This window comes from Quercus suber, unplaced genomic scaffold, assembly GCF_002906115.3.
Source record: "Quercus suber isolate HL8 unplaced genomic scaffold, Cork oak 2.0 scaffold_544, whole genome shotgun sequence".
Lineage (NCBI taxonomy): Eukaryota > Viridiplantae > Streptophyta > Magnoliopsida > Fagales > Fagaceae > Quercus > Quercus suber.
In genome coordinates, this window is record NW_027069992.1 from 486,598 (window position 1) to 502,314 (window position 15,717).

Sequence of the window (15,717 nt, forward strand, 5' to 3'; positions counted from 1 at the left end):
GGGGGATGGTGAAGAGGGTCACTAGGGGAAATTTGGTTAGTTGGCAAATTTTATTTTTTTTTGGGGGGGGGGGGGGGGAGATGGTGAAGAGGGCCACTAGAAGAAATTTGGTTAGTTGGCAAATTTAATTTTTTGGATTCTTGGGGACTAGGTATTTATTGTTGTCCCAACAATTTTTAAATCGTATATATTAATCATTTTTCATTTTGTTGTGAAACATAATTTTGATAGTATTTATGATTGAATGCATATTCAATAGTCACGGTATAAATTGAAATAGTAGGTTCAAAAATAACCACTCCATAAACAAGTTGGTAGACTATTAATTTTCTAGCTTGTACTAACTAATGGCACAATTAAAAAAAAAAGATTGAATGTTGAATTATATTATACTCATAACGGTGAAGTTCTATTTTCAATAGTATTTCACACACACACACACACACACACACACACACACAAACTTGTTTTGAATTATACAAAATTTGCATGGCCACGACTTTGGTGTGTGCTTTATTAGTTGGTACATGTTTTGCAAGAAGTAAGAGCTTTTGCTGGTATTATTATGTAGCATTTTTCAAATTATAACCCAACATTTACTCTATAATCTATATAGTCCTCATAAACAATTAATCCACAACAGCCAAAAATAAGAAAAAGAAGCGTTTGCAGAGTGCTTGAGAATAGAATAGAGCCAGTTTCAAAGAAGCAGTTCTAAAATGAAACGAGAATGACACAAGAATACTGGTTCAATTCGAGATTTTAGAGAAGGAGCTCCATCTATCATAAATGTCCATTACAGCTTTTCTCACTTTTATTTGGTTTTCTTACAAGAACGTAAAGAAAGGAAGACTACCGTGAAGCACACTTATTCATGAAATTTAATCCACCAAATTCAAGAAAGAAAGGAAAAAAAAAAAAGAAAAAAGATTCTAGCTATTCACTACTGCACATTGCTTTCTAATCTCACCGGTTGACCCGGTCTTAACATTGATACGACCCATTTTCTCCATGGACTTGGCAAATTCATCATAGAAAGTTTGAATTGGTCCTTGAACTAGTTGGGTGACGAAAGTCTTAGTTGTGGGGTTCGTAGTTAAAGCAGCATCGGATTCGAACAGACCTCGTCTTTTAAGTAGATGTGAGTAGTAGCTACGGTCAAATGTTTTGCGACTTCCAGGGTCCATCTCAACTATTGTGGTATTATCATTAGGATTTGTACACTTTTTTGCCTTGAGATTGGCAGCATATTCAGGGTCTAGAGCTGGGTCCTGATCACACACACCAGTGAAATTATACAGGCGGGCTGAAAATGACGAACAATGAGACACACCAACGGTGTGAGCACCTGAAAAAAATTGATTAATATAATGTATTAGTATCAATATAGATTAATTTAGTATATGATAGAAACAAGTGCTAGGAAATTACAATGCTTAGCTTACCTGAGAGCAAGACCAGGTCAGTTAAGTCAAGACCCTGGTTGGAAAATAGTCTCTGGAGAGTGGAGAAGTTTCCAGTTGGAGGTGGCAAGTTGCTCAAGGCTTCTGACCCATTAGAGATTGTCCCATCTGTTCGACCAGTTGGGACTCTCCAAAATGGACCTCCCTGTCCAAAACATAACATAGAAACTAGTAAAAATGGTCCATTCCCTTACTCATAAAAAGAAGGATTATGGTTTTATTTTTTTAAAATACCATCATTCTTTATCAAAACGGCACTTTTATTTCTTTGGATTTGTGGAAGAATGGCACTCTCGAGTTTTGTATAAATGCAACAACTAAGTTCATATTCTCTCAAATTGTGATTTTACTTGCAATATATTCCATTTTTATGAAAGATTCTTATCCAAATTATGGATGAAATAACTCTCCACCTTTAATATTTGTGGATGAATGACAGTCCTTTCCTAAGGCATTTATAAATTAATATGATTGTTTTTTAAATATATTTTTTCAATGGAAACTTAAATGTTACATTTATGCAGACCTCAAGAGGAAAGTGTCATTTCATGAAACATTTAGAGAGTGTTATCTTGTAAAATCTCAAGGGTGTTAGAGCCATGATTTCAGTTTAAGGAAACCAAGATTGAAACTAACATTAATCTAAAAAATATTAATCAATATTAATAACGAAATAAATATATTTCATAGTATTAAAATATAGAAAACAAAAGTTTTTTTTTTTTTTTCAAAATATATCTTTTTATTTTATACAGAAAAAGCCCCGAAGGTAATTATTCAATCATATGAAGATCATTATTGTAAACACCAAGGATATCAAGTATATATCTTGTGAAATTTTTTTTCACAAGTACATATCACAATTGACTACATGTGTATGTTTAAAAAATAATAAATCTAATAGTTTTTTTCACAAAATCTTTTACAATCACTTTATTGACAAGTTGTAAATAATAAACGATAAAATGATTGAGTGATTGCTCCAAATAAGATTAATATCAACTTAACAACTCAATAGATGTAAAAAAGATTTTGCCAACTTTTATGAAATTTGTGGTAAAAAAATGGGTGCAGATAAGATAACATTATTTATCTTTGCATTGGGCGGAGAAAGGTAAACCGTTGAAGCAGTGAAAGCGTGTCAAAGCACAAAATATGAGGTTGAAGTGGGACCCATTAAACTTTAAGGTAGTTGTAAAAGGACGAAAATATATTTTGTACTTATATGAAATATGGTTGCTCTGATATATGCAACGTGGCAAATCGATACTCAAACATGGTTGCGTGACACGTATCAGAGCAAAATTGTTTATTACCCTTTAGATATTGTGTGTTTTATATATATATATATATATATATATGGGCTCTCGCGTGCCACCCTTGGCTAAAGACACAATTTTTTTTTTTTTTTTAATTCTATAAATTTTATAATTGTGGAGTTGGTCAACTGTGAGTAGTACACAGTAGACATAGCTGAGTTGATCAACAGAGAAATTATAAAATTTGTAGTGAAAAAGTTATGTATACATGCAGGATAGAGCTAGAATAAAATTGTTTTGAGTTCTCACCGTGGCTACAATAGAATCTCTTGCAACCAAAGCAATGATATCTGCACGACACTATGCAGGACAGTCAGCTTCAACTAGGCTCTTCACTCTGTCAATGAAGTCAAAACCTCTGACAGTCAGATTTGGCTTAGCATCCTTTTCCGCTTGGTTATTTGAGGTTGAGTTCAGAAGCAAAGATGCATCACACCCCTGAATAAGAGGCAAAAACACGAACTTCTCTGTTAGTAACTACAACCAAAAGAGGCAATATCTTTTCATTCATATATAGTAAAACACTCATGAAGAATAAGCTAAGACAAAGCAGTGTGGAAAAAAGTTCATNCCCAAAACATCTTATCCCCTCCATTTTCAAGTCTGAGTACTATATTTGGAAACGATGTATGTCAAAAGAACTTCTTTATAGGACAGGAAGCAACAATGTACTTATAATTTGGAAACCAAAAGGTGTTAAGGGGGATATTTATCACCTTTATCTACAGGGCCTGTGGCGCACAGCCTATAGATAAGAAGCAAGTTGATCAAAGTCGATTCACCTAGCGAACCAACACGTGCTCTAGCAAAACTTTATCATACTTTATATACAATTAGTGTGTACCTCGTGTGTAAACACCGGAAAGATAAATTGTAGTAATATTATTAATGTTAATTTGAGTTATTAAACATATAAGATATAATTTGACCAAGATATTTAAAGGTACTAAAATAACTTTTTTTTTACAAATTTTATTTACGTCAAATTTCTCACTACATTGCTGTTACATACTTACATATAATTTTGAAGATCACTATTTGATACTATAAATACAAAATCAATTTACAATTATTGTCAGTGAAATTTTACTGAATATAACAGAAAATAAAATAATAAATTGGTTAAATAATATCTCCTAAATTGAATTGGAATAAGTGCATGAGATTGTTCATCTCAATTACAGTTTATTACATTCAATATCTTCTCATATAGATTATACATTACACCAAAACAAAAAAAAAAATGCTCATTAGTTTACAGAAAAAAAAAAAGCAAAAAATCTAAACAATTTAATTTATATGGAAAGCTAACAAAAGCAAAATCTAATTTTGATTCTAATTTAATTTTCTCTAAACTTTGGTTTTAAAAAGTTAATATATATTGTAAGGTAGGAATTTGTTCCCCCCACATCTGATTGTATCCTACCGCGGTGCCTGGCGCGGTGCGGTTTTGTTCTCGTCCCCGAGTGCAGGCACGAGCAAGCAAGCGCCTAGCTTGGACTTGTACTCGTCGAGTCCCACATCGGTTAGAGAGAGCGCCCCACTACCCTTTATAATGCTTCAGGAGCTTGGGTAGTGTACCACTACTCACACTACCCAAGCTCCTGAAGCATTATAAAGGGTAGTGGGGCGCTCTCTCTAACCGATGTGGGACTCGACGAGTACAAGTCCAAGCTAGGCGCTTGCTTGCTCGTGCCTGCACTCGGGGACGAGACAAAACCGCACCGCGCCAGGCACCGCGGTAGGATACAATCAGATATGGGGGAACAAATTCCTACCTTACATATATATATATATATATATATATATATTACATTACCAAAAAAGTTAATATATATATATATATATATTACATAGTTAGTAATGAACCATACATAATTATGGTATATTACATAAATGACTTATAAACTTAAATTGTTTTTATTTATACAAAAAAAAAAGTTCATAAATATAATATCATTCGAAAATTATGTTATTTTATTTTATTTTAATGATATACTTGTATTGGACTCCTCGTTTTTTATACTAAATTACTCATTTGCACAAAATTTTTAAAACTTAGATTAGATAAGAACATGGTGCAAAATTAAACTTTAATTAAAATCTAATTGTTATATTGAATTAACTCACTTGGCACAAATATTTAAAATTTAAATTAGATGGGACACGTGACGCAAAATTATACTCTAATTGAATTTCAATTTGAAATCAAATTAGATTTTCTCTTAACTTTACCTATTATTATATATATAGATTAATTATATTAAATAATATTATTTGTTAGGGCTACGTTTGGTACACTGAATGAGGATTACGATAGGAATTGTAATATTTATTACTAGTTGTTGAGGGTCATTTTTGTAAAACACAAATAGAAGGAAGGATGCCCAACCTAGCAACGTAGGCAGTAAATAGAAGTGGCAAGTATAGAATAAAACCATTAAGCCTAAGCGGCAGGAATAATGGGTCACAGGTCTATAAAATAAATAAATAGATCTTGAGGAAGCAAATGGGCTCAAAAAGCCCGGAAAGAGAGCATGACAAACCCATGAGCAATGTATGATGTGAAAAAGTAAGAATGGACCGCAACAGACTTAAAGTAATGCAAGCAAAGAGAGTAGGGGATTGTTGGCACACCCACAAACCCTAAGGAAGAGTATGAAGTAATTGGGTCTAGGAAGCCCAATGAAGTAAGTAAATGGGCTGAGGATGCCCAAGGGGACACATGAGCCCCTAAGTAAGAAAGCCCATGGCCATGCAAAGCTATTTGGGGAAGAGAGTAAACGGCAGGTCTAAAAGAGGACCAGTAGGACCAAGTTATTACAGCGAGAATGATAGAATAGTATGACAGGAAATGATGGCAATCAATAAATGAGCTAAGAGAAATGTAAAACCCAGTATCAAATGAAGCCCAGCCCCTAAAGGGAACAGTGAATTATAAAACATCCCACATAAAAGAACGAAGAGGTGCGGCAGACTGTGCAAACAAAGCTCGAGATTGCGGCAAACGCATGAGCATCAGGCAGATTTTGGGCATACATGAAAGGGAAGCACGCGCAAGGCCTAAACACCACTAGCATGTACCCAGCCAATATGAGATGTGGTGGGGTTATGGGTCAGAGGTAAGAGGTAAGGGGGGTATGGTTTAGTGGTGGGAAGAGGGAAAAAGACGTATTCTGCGGCTCCTACCCAAGCCCTTTTGGAAGGTACGTCCTGCTGGGATGACAGACTACCCAAAAGATGCAAGGTTGAGGGGGGAATCGCTAGGTGCATGCCATGAGGGAAAGAGAGAGAAAGCATTTACACCGTGGCAGGAAAGGATGCCATGGCGGATTAACAAACGACACAAATCTGCCTTTGTCTGGCGAGGGTAAGTGATACACAGACGAACTTTTTGGTGGTCGGTAAGTATGCCCAGACCAAACAACGGCGGTTAAAGGGCAAAGAGATAAAATCTGGTCATGGCAGGCCCTATAAGAAGACCCTTGTCGTGTCTTGTGAGGGGGATGGAAAAACAGAGGTATTACGAAGTGAAAAGAAAACAAAAGAAAAATAAGGGAAAGAAAAAAAAAGATAAGAGAGAAAACAAAAACAAAAGAAAGATAATATAATGGGTATGCACCAGTAAGTCGGTTCCCTTCTCTCTCACTCGAAATCCCACTCTCTTTAAGGCTAGTAAACAATAGAGATTTCTTTGGGCACTAATCAATCAGGTTCAGTTACTTCAAAGTCATTAATCCCCACGGCAGGATCCTTTTCCTGGGAGATTAGTTTCATTGAGAGGAGATGTTCTTTCTCTTTGGTCTTTGCTTCTATGGACCCAAAACTTGACTTGATATTATTTCTTCGATTAACTCATATTGTCACTTAATCCTTTATTTCTTTTGTAAAAGCTATTGTTATCACTATGATTGTCATAAATAGGGATTACTTGATCATTTTCCATTAAGAAAAGGTCATTGTATTTTGTTCTTCTGTTATTATCATATCTGCCTGCCGTAAATCATTTGAAACAGCTCTGCCTGCCATAAGTACACTCCTGGTAGACGAGGTCTAGTTTGCGCACAAGCCTGCCCAAAGTGAGTTATAGTTGGGCCGGTTTTAACTCTCATACTTAGAATACTCGGGTCCATTACTGCAGGAGGCAGTCCAGCCCAACGCATAGTACACAAAAAAGGCCCCTACACTAGTAATAAAGTGTGTTGTAATGTAATAACTAAACATATTCATTGTTTGGTTGTAGCTTATAATATTAGAATGAAATTTAACATTTATTTTAGGAAATATCTTACTCATACAATTATATCTCCTTAAAAATTGTTATTTTAAATTTAAGAGAGATATATGCTATTTTTTATGATTTTTTATTTTTATAATTGTTAGATGTATATGGAAAGTTTGTTTATTTAGAAATATATTAAGTATAAAAATTATTACACATACTAAGGAATAAATAATATCACATTTTAAAAAGGAATAATTATTTCTCATTTTGAATAATAGCTATTCATAAGGAATAACTATTCCTTGTAATAAAAATATAACCAAACTAAAGAATAATTAAATTATAGGAATAACTATTACATTACAACGCCTATTACAATCTACTAAACATGCCATAAATTAGGGCCTTAAGGCATATATTGATTGAATATATATATTTTTTTCTAAACGGTAACATGTAAATTTAGAAATCATTGGTTGCTTTATGTATAGTTTATAACATGAATTTGAATGTATAAAATAGGGACAAATTTTTAACAATTTTACCGTTGGCTAGCATAAGAACGTGGATTTGGTAGATAAAGCAAATTAGCATATGGCTCCAAGGAATAAAATTTATATACACAGAGACAAAAAAGAGAAAAATAAAAAAATAAAAATGTACTCACCCGCTCCTACAACTGATGAGCTGTCTACTTTCCTTTCTTTTTTTTTGAGAGAGAAAGCTGTCTACTTTCCTAATCTGTTATATTGGGTACCTTCTGCGACCCATATGGTATGCTGACATAGAATAGACAATTAAGAAATTAAAAAGTGTGACACATAACGAATAAAGTGTGTTAATTATTATTATGAGGGATGATATGTCTACAATATTTTTACAATATTTTTACAACAAATCTTAAGTGGTAGGTTGTTATTGGTTATTATTGTTGGAGCAAAAAAGTAATCTTAGTGTTAATTTCAAATTTGAACCAATGACAACTAACCACCTATGATTTGTTGTAAAAATGTTATAAAATTGTTGTATACGTAGCATCTCTCTATTATTATTTTTTTTTTGAGAAACAATAAAGTGTGTTAATTAAGAATTGGTCTTTGGCATGTTTTTTTTTTTTTTAAGGGAATGAATTCTTATTACATGAGCACGCCTCTACTATAAAATCAGAAAGAAGAAAGGGATTTTTTTTTTTGAGCAAAGAAGAAAGGGATTTTAGAAGGAACCAAGCACTGCTAAAGGGGGTAAAAGTCACAATTTCTACAAAATATATCCTATATAATTTGTTAGGACTTAGGAGCATCAAGGAATATTTCGAGGTATCCAAAATTTAAAGCATTTGGACAAAGAACAATTCTATGTTGAAATAACAAGGGAAGGGTGGGTCTACAGTCTTTATTCAGAATATATTGAAAAACCAAGGGAAAATGAGAGGGGGGTCTACAGTCCTTTATTTCTCTGTCTATCCAGAGTATATTGAAAAACCAAGGGAAAGTGAGAGGGGGGTCTACAGTCCTTTATTTCTCTGCTTACGTAACGGAAAAATACAGGTACGATCCATCTACTGTCCATCTATTCACACAACAAATTAATACCACAAACAATTTCAAACTAGCATGGTACCCAAACCATGAAATTTAATCCACCAAATTAAAGAAAGAACGAAAAAAAAAATGATTCTAGCTATTCACTACTGCACATTGCTTCCTAATCTCACCGGTTGACCCTGTCTTAACATTGATACGACCCATTTTCTCCATGGACTTGGCAAATTCATCATAGAAATTTTGAATTGGTCCTTGAAGTAGTTTGGTGACGAAAGTCTTAGTTGTGGGGGTTCGTAGTTAAAGCAGCATCGGATTGGAATAGACCTCGCCTTTTAAGTAGATGTGAGTAGTAGCTAAGGTCAAATGTTTTGCGACTTCCAGGATCCATCTCAACTATTGTGGTATTATCATCTATGAAGCACGGGTGCGTTTCGGGACTCGGGTGCGGATGCGGGTGCGGGACTCGGCAATTTTTGAAAAAGGTGGGTGCGGGTGTGGCAGGACTCGGCAATTAAAAAATCATTAAAAATATTTTTATTTATATTTTTAATATATTACTAAGCATACTTTTTCACATTATATAAATATATATCATTTTACTATTGTATGTGAATGATATGCTCATTGCAGGGTCTAGCATTGAGGAGATTAATAATCTGAAAAAGCAATTGTCAAAACAGTTTGCAATGAAGGATTTGGGAGCTGCAAAGCAAATCCTTGGTATGAGAATCATTAGAGAAAGGCTAATGGTACATTGAAACTTTTACAGTCAGAGTATGTGAAGAAAGTTCTCAGCAGGTTCAACATGAATGAAGCTAAACTAGTGAGCACACCCTTGGGTAGTCATTTCAAATTAAGCAAAGAACAGTCACCGAAGACAGAAGAAGAAAGGGACCATATGAGCAAGGTGCCCTATGCCTCAGCTATTGGCAGCTTGATGTATGCTATGGTGTGTACAAGGTCAGACATTGCACATGCAGTGGGAGTTGTGAGCAGATTCATGAGTAGGCCTGGAAAGCAGTATTGGGAGGCAGTCAAGTGGATTCTGAGATATCTGAAGGGTTCATCAGATACATGTTTTTGCTTCACAGGTGCAAATTTGAAACTACAGGGTCATGTAGATGCTAATTTTGTGTTGCGATATTGATAGTAGAAAGAGTACTACTGGGTTTGTATTTACTCTGGGTGATACAGCTATATCATGGGCTTCAAATCTACAAAAGATTGCTACTTTGTCTACTACAGAAGCTGAGTATGTTGCAGCAACTGAAGTTGGAAACGAGATGATTCGACTACATGGTTTCTTAGATGAATTGGGTAAGAAACAGGAGATGGGCATTCTACACAGTGACAGTCAGAGTGCAATCTTTCTTGCCAAAAATTCGGCTTTTCATTCAAAGTAGAAGCATATACAAACAAAATACCACTTTATCCGTTACCTTGTTGAAGATAAATTGGTAATACTTGAGAAGATTTGTAGATCTAAGAACTCGACAGACATGTTGACTAAGGGTGTTACTATTGAGAAGTTGAAACTGTGTGCAGCTTCAATTGGTCTTCTAGCTTGAGGACAGGAGGATAAGTTGCAGGGATGAGGGATTGTTTCTTGAAGGATAGCGATTTGATGTTGGTTATTGAACCAGTCTCCAAGTGGGAGATTTGTTGGGCTTTGTGGAGCCTAATTTTGTTTGATCCGGTTGGATGACCCGACCCGACCTGAATAATGTTACGTGGATTTTAATGGGAGATTTACTGAGGCTTAGTCCATGAGCGCTCCGGCTTGGGGTTGCCCCCGGGAAAATTTTTTTGGCCCGTTTAGCCCATTGTGGAATCGCCTTTTGTAATTAGGGTTTTTTAGTGTGGTGTTGTTGCCGTGTTTTGATATATAGAGAGAAAATATTGTAGCCGCAAGTTGTACTCTGTATTCTTCCCTGATAATAGTAATATCCCTGCAACTCCGTAAATGTAGGCAAATTGCCGAACCACGTAAATACTATCTCGTAGGTGTGATTGCTTTTTTTTTTCTTTGGCGTGTGTTTTCTCTATTTTTTGTTTCTCACAGGTTGGAATTTTGGTTGAATTCCCAACATACATAACTTTTTCACTACAAATTTTATAATTTCTGTTGATCAACTCAGCTATGTCTATTGTGTACTACTCACAGTTGACCAACTCCACAATTATAAAATTTATAGAATTTAAAAAAAAAAAAATTGTGTCTTTAGGCTAGGGTGGCGTGCGAGAGCCCATAGATATATATATATATATATATATATATATATATATATAAACACACAATATCTAAAAGGTAATAAACAATTTTGCTCTGATACGTGTCACGCAACCATATATAAAAAATCTAAAGGGTGGCAAGGTGGACCTCCCAAAAAAATGTCAGGCAACCATGTTTCAGTATCGATTTGCCACTTTTTTTTTTTTTTTTTTTGTGAGCAAGAAATTTTATTCACAAGACAAGCGAATTTTTTTCTAAATAACAATAAATATTAAAAAATTTAGTTAGTTGTCACGTTGCAAAAGAATTTTGAAAACTAGCATCTCGAGTGTCTAAAACTCGAGTTCCAAGATAAAAATCAAGTTTTTGAGGTTGATTTGTAAAAAAAAATCCAAGTGAAAATCGAGTTTTAAAAACTCGAGTTCCGAAAATGCCGCTATAGGGCTTAAAAACGTCACTATAGGGCTTAAAAATGGAGTTATAAAAAATTTAGCAGAAAAACGCCACTATAGGGCTTTAAAACGTCAGTATATGGCATAAAAACGCCACTATAGGGCTTACTGAACCTGGTATTGAACACTTATGAAAAATTTTGTAGGAAAACGCCGCTATAGGGCTTTAAAACGTCATTATAAGACTTAAAAACGCCACTATAGGGGCGATAAAACTAAAATTTTTTTTGCATGGAACTCGAGTTTTTAAAACTCGAGATTTATGTAAATGGATCTCGATTTTTTAAAACTTGAGATGCCTAATTTCCTTTATAGTTTCACGCGTTGTCTAACTAACCAAATACTCCTCTTACCCATAATTATTCTGCACATTCCCCCCAAGACAAGCAGAACTATAAAGAGAGAACAAAAGCCTCTTCCTTAATGATAAGCTCAAAATAGGAAGAGGGGAAACCAACATCGAAAGAACCAAAAACATTATTTACAAAAGACCACTTAGCTAGAAAATGGGTTGCTTTATTAGCCACCTTGCATATATAAGAGCAACCATATTTCATATAAGTACAAAATATATTTTCGTCCTTTTACAACTACCTTAAAGTTTAATGGGTCCCACTTCAACCTCATAGTTTTGTGCTTTGACACGTTTTCACTGCTTTAACGGTTCACCTTTCTCCACCCAATGCGTGCAAAGATAAATAATGTTATCTTATCTGCACCCTTTTTTTTACAACAAATTTCATAAAAGTTGACAAAATCTTTTTTACATCTATTGAGTTATTAAGTTGATATTAATCTTATTTGGAGCAATCACTCAATCATTTTATTGTTTATCATTTACAACTTGTCAATAAAGTGATTGTAAAAGATTTTGTGAAAAAAACTATTAGATTTATTATTTTTGAAACATATAATTGTAGTCAATTGTGATATGTACTTGTGAAAAAAAATTTCACAAGATATATACTTGATATCCTTGGTGTTTACAATAATGATCTTCGTATGATTGAATAATTATACATCCTTCAGGGCTTTTTCTGTATAAAAAAAAAAAAAGATATATTATGAAAAAAAAACTTTTGTTTTCTATATTTTAATACTATGAAATATATTTATTTTGTTATTAATATTTTTTAGATTAATGTTAGTTTCAATCTTGGTTTCCTTAAACTGAAATCATGGCTCTAACACCCTTGAGATTTTACAAGATAACACTCTCTAAATGTTTCATTTCATGAAACATTTAAGTTTCCATTGAAAAAATATATTTTAAAAAAAAATCATATTAATTTATACATGCTTTAGGGAAGGACTGTCATTCATCCACAAATATTAAAGGTGGAGAGTTATTTCGTCCATAATTTGGATAAGAATCTTTCATAAAAATGGAATATATTGCAAGTAAAATCACAATTTGAGAGTATATGAACTTAGTTGTTGCATTTATACAAAACTCGAGAGTGCCATTCTTCCACAAATCCGAAGAAATAAAAGTGCCGTTTTGATAAAGAATGATGGTATTTTAAAAAAATAAAACCATAATCCTTCTTTTTATGAGTAAGGAATGGACCATTTTTACTAGTTTCTATGTTATGTTTTGGACAGGGAGGTCCATTTTGGAGAGTCCCAACTGGTCGAAGAGATGGGACAATCTCTAATCGGTCAGAAGCCTTGAACAACATCCCACCTCCAACTGGAAACTTCTCCACTCTCCAGAGACTATTTTCCAACCAGGGTCTTGACTTAACTGACCTGGTCTTGCTCTCAGAGTCTCAGGTAAGCTAAGCATTGTAATTTCCTAGCACTTGTTTCTATCATATACTAAATTAATCTATATTGATACTAATACATTATATTAATCAATTTTTTTCAGGTGCTCACACCATTGGTGTGTCTCATTGTTCATCATTTTCAGCCCGCCTGTATAATTTCACTGGTGTGGGTGATCAGGACCCAGCTCTAGACTCTGAATATGCTACCAATCTCAAGGCAAAAAAGTGTACGAATCCTAATGATAATCTATGAAGCACGGACGCGGCACCAGAGGAGCCGCACCCGCGTCCGACACGGCGCGACGCGGCGACGCGTGAGGGACGCCGCTGACCGCGCGTCGGTGCCGCGTCGGGCCGCGTCAGACCGCGTCCTGCCACTTTTTTTTTTCCCCCAGACTCACGCCGACGCAGACAACACAGAATCGTAGATCAGGCTTCTTCTGCTCTGTTTCCTCTTTACTCTTTTGTTCTTCTCTCTGTTTTTTCTTTACTCTTTTGTTCTTCGTGTTTTTGAGTCTCCTGAATTTCACCTGTTGCTTTTAGATTTAGTTTCTCTGCTTTGGTCTCTTTTATCTTTCTTTTTAGTTTTGTGAGCTTAGTCAGTAGTCACGTGACAAAGCATTGGAAAGTAGCAAACTTTTTTATTAAGTCTGAGTGTCTGACCCTTCCCCAACCGTAAATGTACTATTTTTCTTTCTTTTTCTTTTTAATTTTTTAACTTGTGGCTTTTTTTCTTTTTTTTTTTTGTCATTATCTATACGTACATATTATATTACTTTTTTTTTTTCTGAAATATTATATTACTGTTTTAAACTTTTAATATTCTAAAAAGTAATAGTTGTTATCAACTTATTATTATAATTATAATTTAGGTAGATATTTAAGTGTAATATTGATATACTAGTTGAAACATAGACTTATAATTTTAATATTTTCAATAAATTATATAGGAAATATATGTATATAAATAAAATAAAATAAAAATTGATAATATTAATTTTTTATTTGGTATATATTTATATAATGTGAAAAAGTATGCTTAGCAATATATTAAAAATATAAATAAAAATATTTTTAATGATTTTTTAATTGCCGAGTCCTGCCACACCCGCACCCACCTTTTTCAAAAATTGCCGAGTCCCGCACCCGCATCCGCACCCGAGTCCCGAAACGCACCCGTGCTTCATAGATGATAATACCACAATAGTTGAGATGGATCCTGGAAGTCGCAAAACATTTGACCTTAGCTACTACTCACATCTACTTAAAAGGCGAGGTCTATTCCAATCCGATGCTGCTTTAACTACGAACCCCCACAACTAAGACTTTCGTCACCAAACTACTTCAAGGACCAATTCAAAATTTCTATGATGAATTTGCCAAGTCCATGGAGAAAATGGGTCGTATCAATGTTAAGACAGGGTCAACCGGTGAGATTAGGAAGCAATGTGCAGTAGTGAATAGCTAGAATCATTTTTTTTTTCGTTCTTTCTTTAATTTGGTGGATTAAATTTCATGGTTTGGGTACCATGCTAGTTTGAAATTGTTTGTGGTATTAATTTGTTGTGTGAATAGATGGACAGTAGATGGATCGTACCTGTATTTTTCCGTTACGTAAGCAGAGAAATAAAGGACTGTAGACCCCCCTCTCACTTTCCCTTGGTTTTTCAATATACTCTGGATAGACAGAGAAATAAAGGACTGTAGACCCCCCTCTCATTTTCCCTTGGTTTTTCAATATATTCTGAATAAAGACTGTAGACCCACCCTTCCCTTGTTATTTCAACATAGAATTGTTCTTTGTCCAAATGCTTTAAATTTTGGATACCTCGAAATATTCCTTGATGCTCCTAAGTCCTAACAAATTATATAGGATATATTTTGTAGAAATTGTGACTTTTACCCCCTTTAGCAGTGCTTGGTTCCTTCTAAAATCCCTTTCTTCTTTGCTCAAAAAAAAAAATCCCTTTCTTCTTTCTGATTTTATAGTAGAGGCGTGCTCATGTAATAAGAATTCATTCCCTTAAAAAAAAAAAAAACATGCCAAAGACCAATTCTTAATTAACACACTTTATTGTTTCTCAAAAAAAAAATAATAATAGAGAGATGCTACGTATACAACAATTTTATAACATTTTTACAACAAATCATAGGTGGTTAGTTGTCATTGGTTCAAATTTGAAATTAACACTAAGATTACTTTTTTGCTCCAACAATAATAACCAATAACAACCTACCACTTAAGATTTGTTGTAAAAATATTGTAAAAATATTGTAGACATATCATCCCTCATAATAATAATTAACACACTTTATTCGTTATGTGTCACACTTTTTAATTTCTTAATTGTCTATTCTATGTCAGCATACCATATGGGTCGCAGAAGGTACCCAATATAACAGATTAGGAAAGTAGACAGCTTTCTCTCTCAAAAAAAAAGAAAGGAAAGTAGACAGCTCATCAGTTGTAGGAGCGGGTGAGTACATTTTTATTTTTTTATTTTTCTCTTTTTTGTCTCTGTGTATATAAATTTTATTCCTTGGAGCCATATGCTAATTTGCTTTATCTACCAAATCCACGTTCTTATGCTAGCCAACGGTAAAATTGTTAAAAATTTGTCCCTATTTTATACATTCAAATTCATGTTATAAACTATACATAAAGCAACCAATGATTTCTAAATTTACATGTTACCGTTTAGAAAAAAA

General features: G+C 34.0%; 2 protein-coding genes across 2 annotated transcripts; one reads left to right on the top strand and one right to left on the bottom strand.

The window, feature by feature from the left end:
* Window positions 1-797: 797 nt before the first annotated feature.
* LOC136063578 (peroxidase 3-like) lies at window positions 798-8,755 on the bottom strand. The gene is made up of 5 exons (XM_065764193.1): window positions 8,699-8,755; window positions 3,139-3,259; window positions 3,032-3,072; window positions 1,446-1,608; window positions 798-1,348 (listed from the first exon to the last, which is right to left on the bottom strand). The coding sequence occupies exons 1-5, from the start codon at window positions 8,753-8,755 to the stop codon at window positions 933-935; spliced, it is 798 nt and encodes a 265-aa protein (XP_065620265.1). The 3' UTR covers window positions 798-932.
* Window positions 8,756-12,805: 4,050 nt separating this feature from the next.
* On the top strand, window positions 12,806-14,794 carry LOC111996074 (peroxidase 3). The gene is given in 5 exon segments (XM_065764198.1): window positions 12,806-12,998; window positions 13,104-13,235; window positions 13,881-13,892; window positions 14,198-14,319; window positions 14,321-14,794. Coding segments are annotated over 5 exon segments (597 nt in total). The 5' UTR covers window positions 12,806-12,823; the 3' UTR covers window positions 14,477-14,794.
* Window positions 14,795-15,717: the final 923 nt, after the last annotated feature.

Excerpts from the sequence above, each read along its gene's own strand:
- LOC136063578 (XM_065764193.1), bottom strand. The coding sequence starts at position 8,755 with ATGGGTCGTATCAATGTTAAGACAGGGTCAACCGGTGAGATTAGGAAG. Across the intron at positions 1,609-3,031 it reads GAGATTCTATTGTAGCCACG|GGAGGTCCATTTTGGAGAGT; the intron begins GTGAGAACTCAA and ends TGTTTTGGACAG. Across the intron at positions 1,349-1,445 it reads TGACCTGGTCTTGCTCTCAG|GTGCTCACACCGTTGGTGTG; the intron begins GTAAGCTAAGCA and ends AATTTTTTTCAG.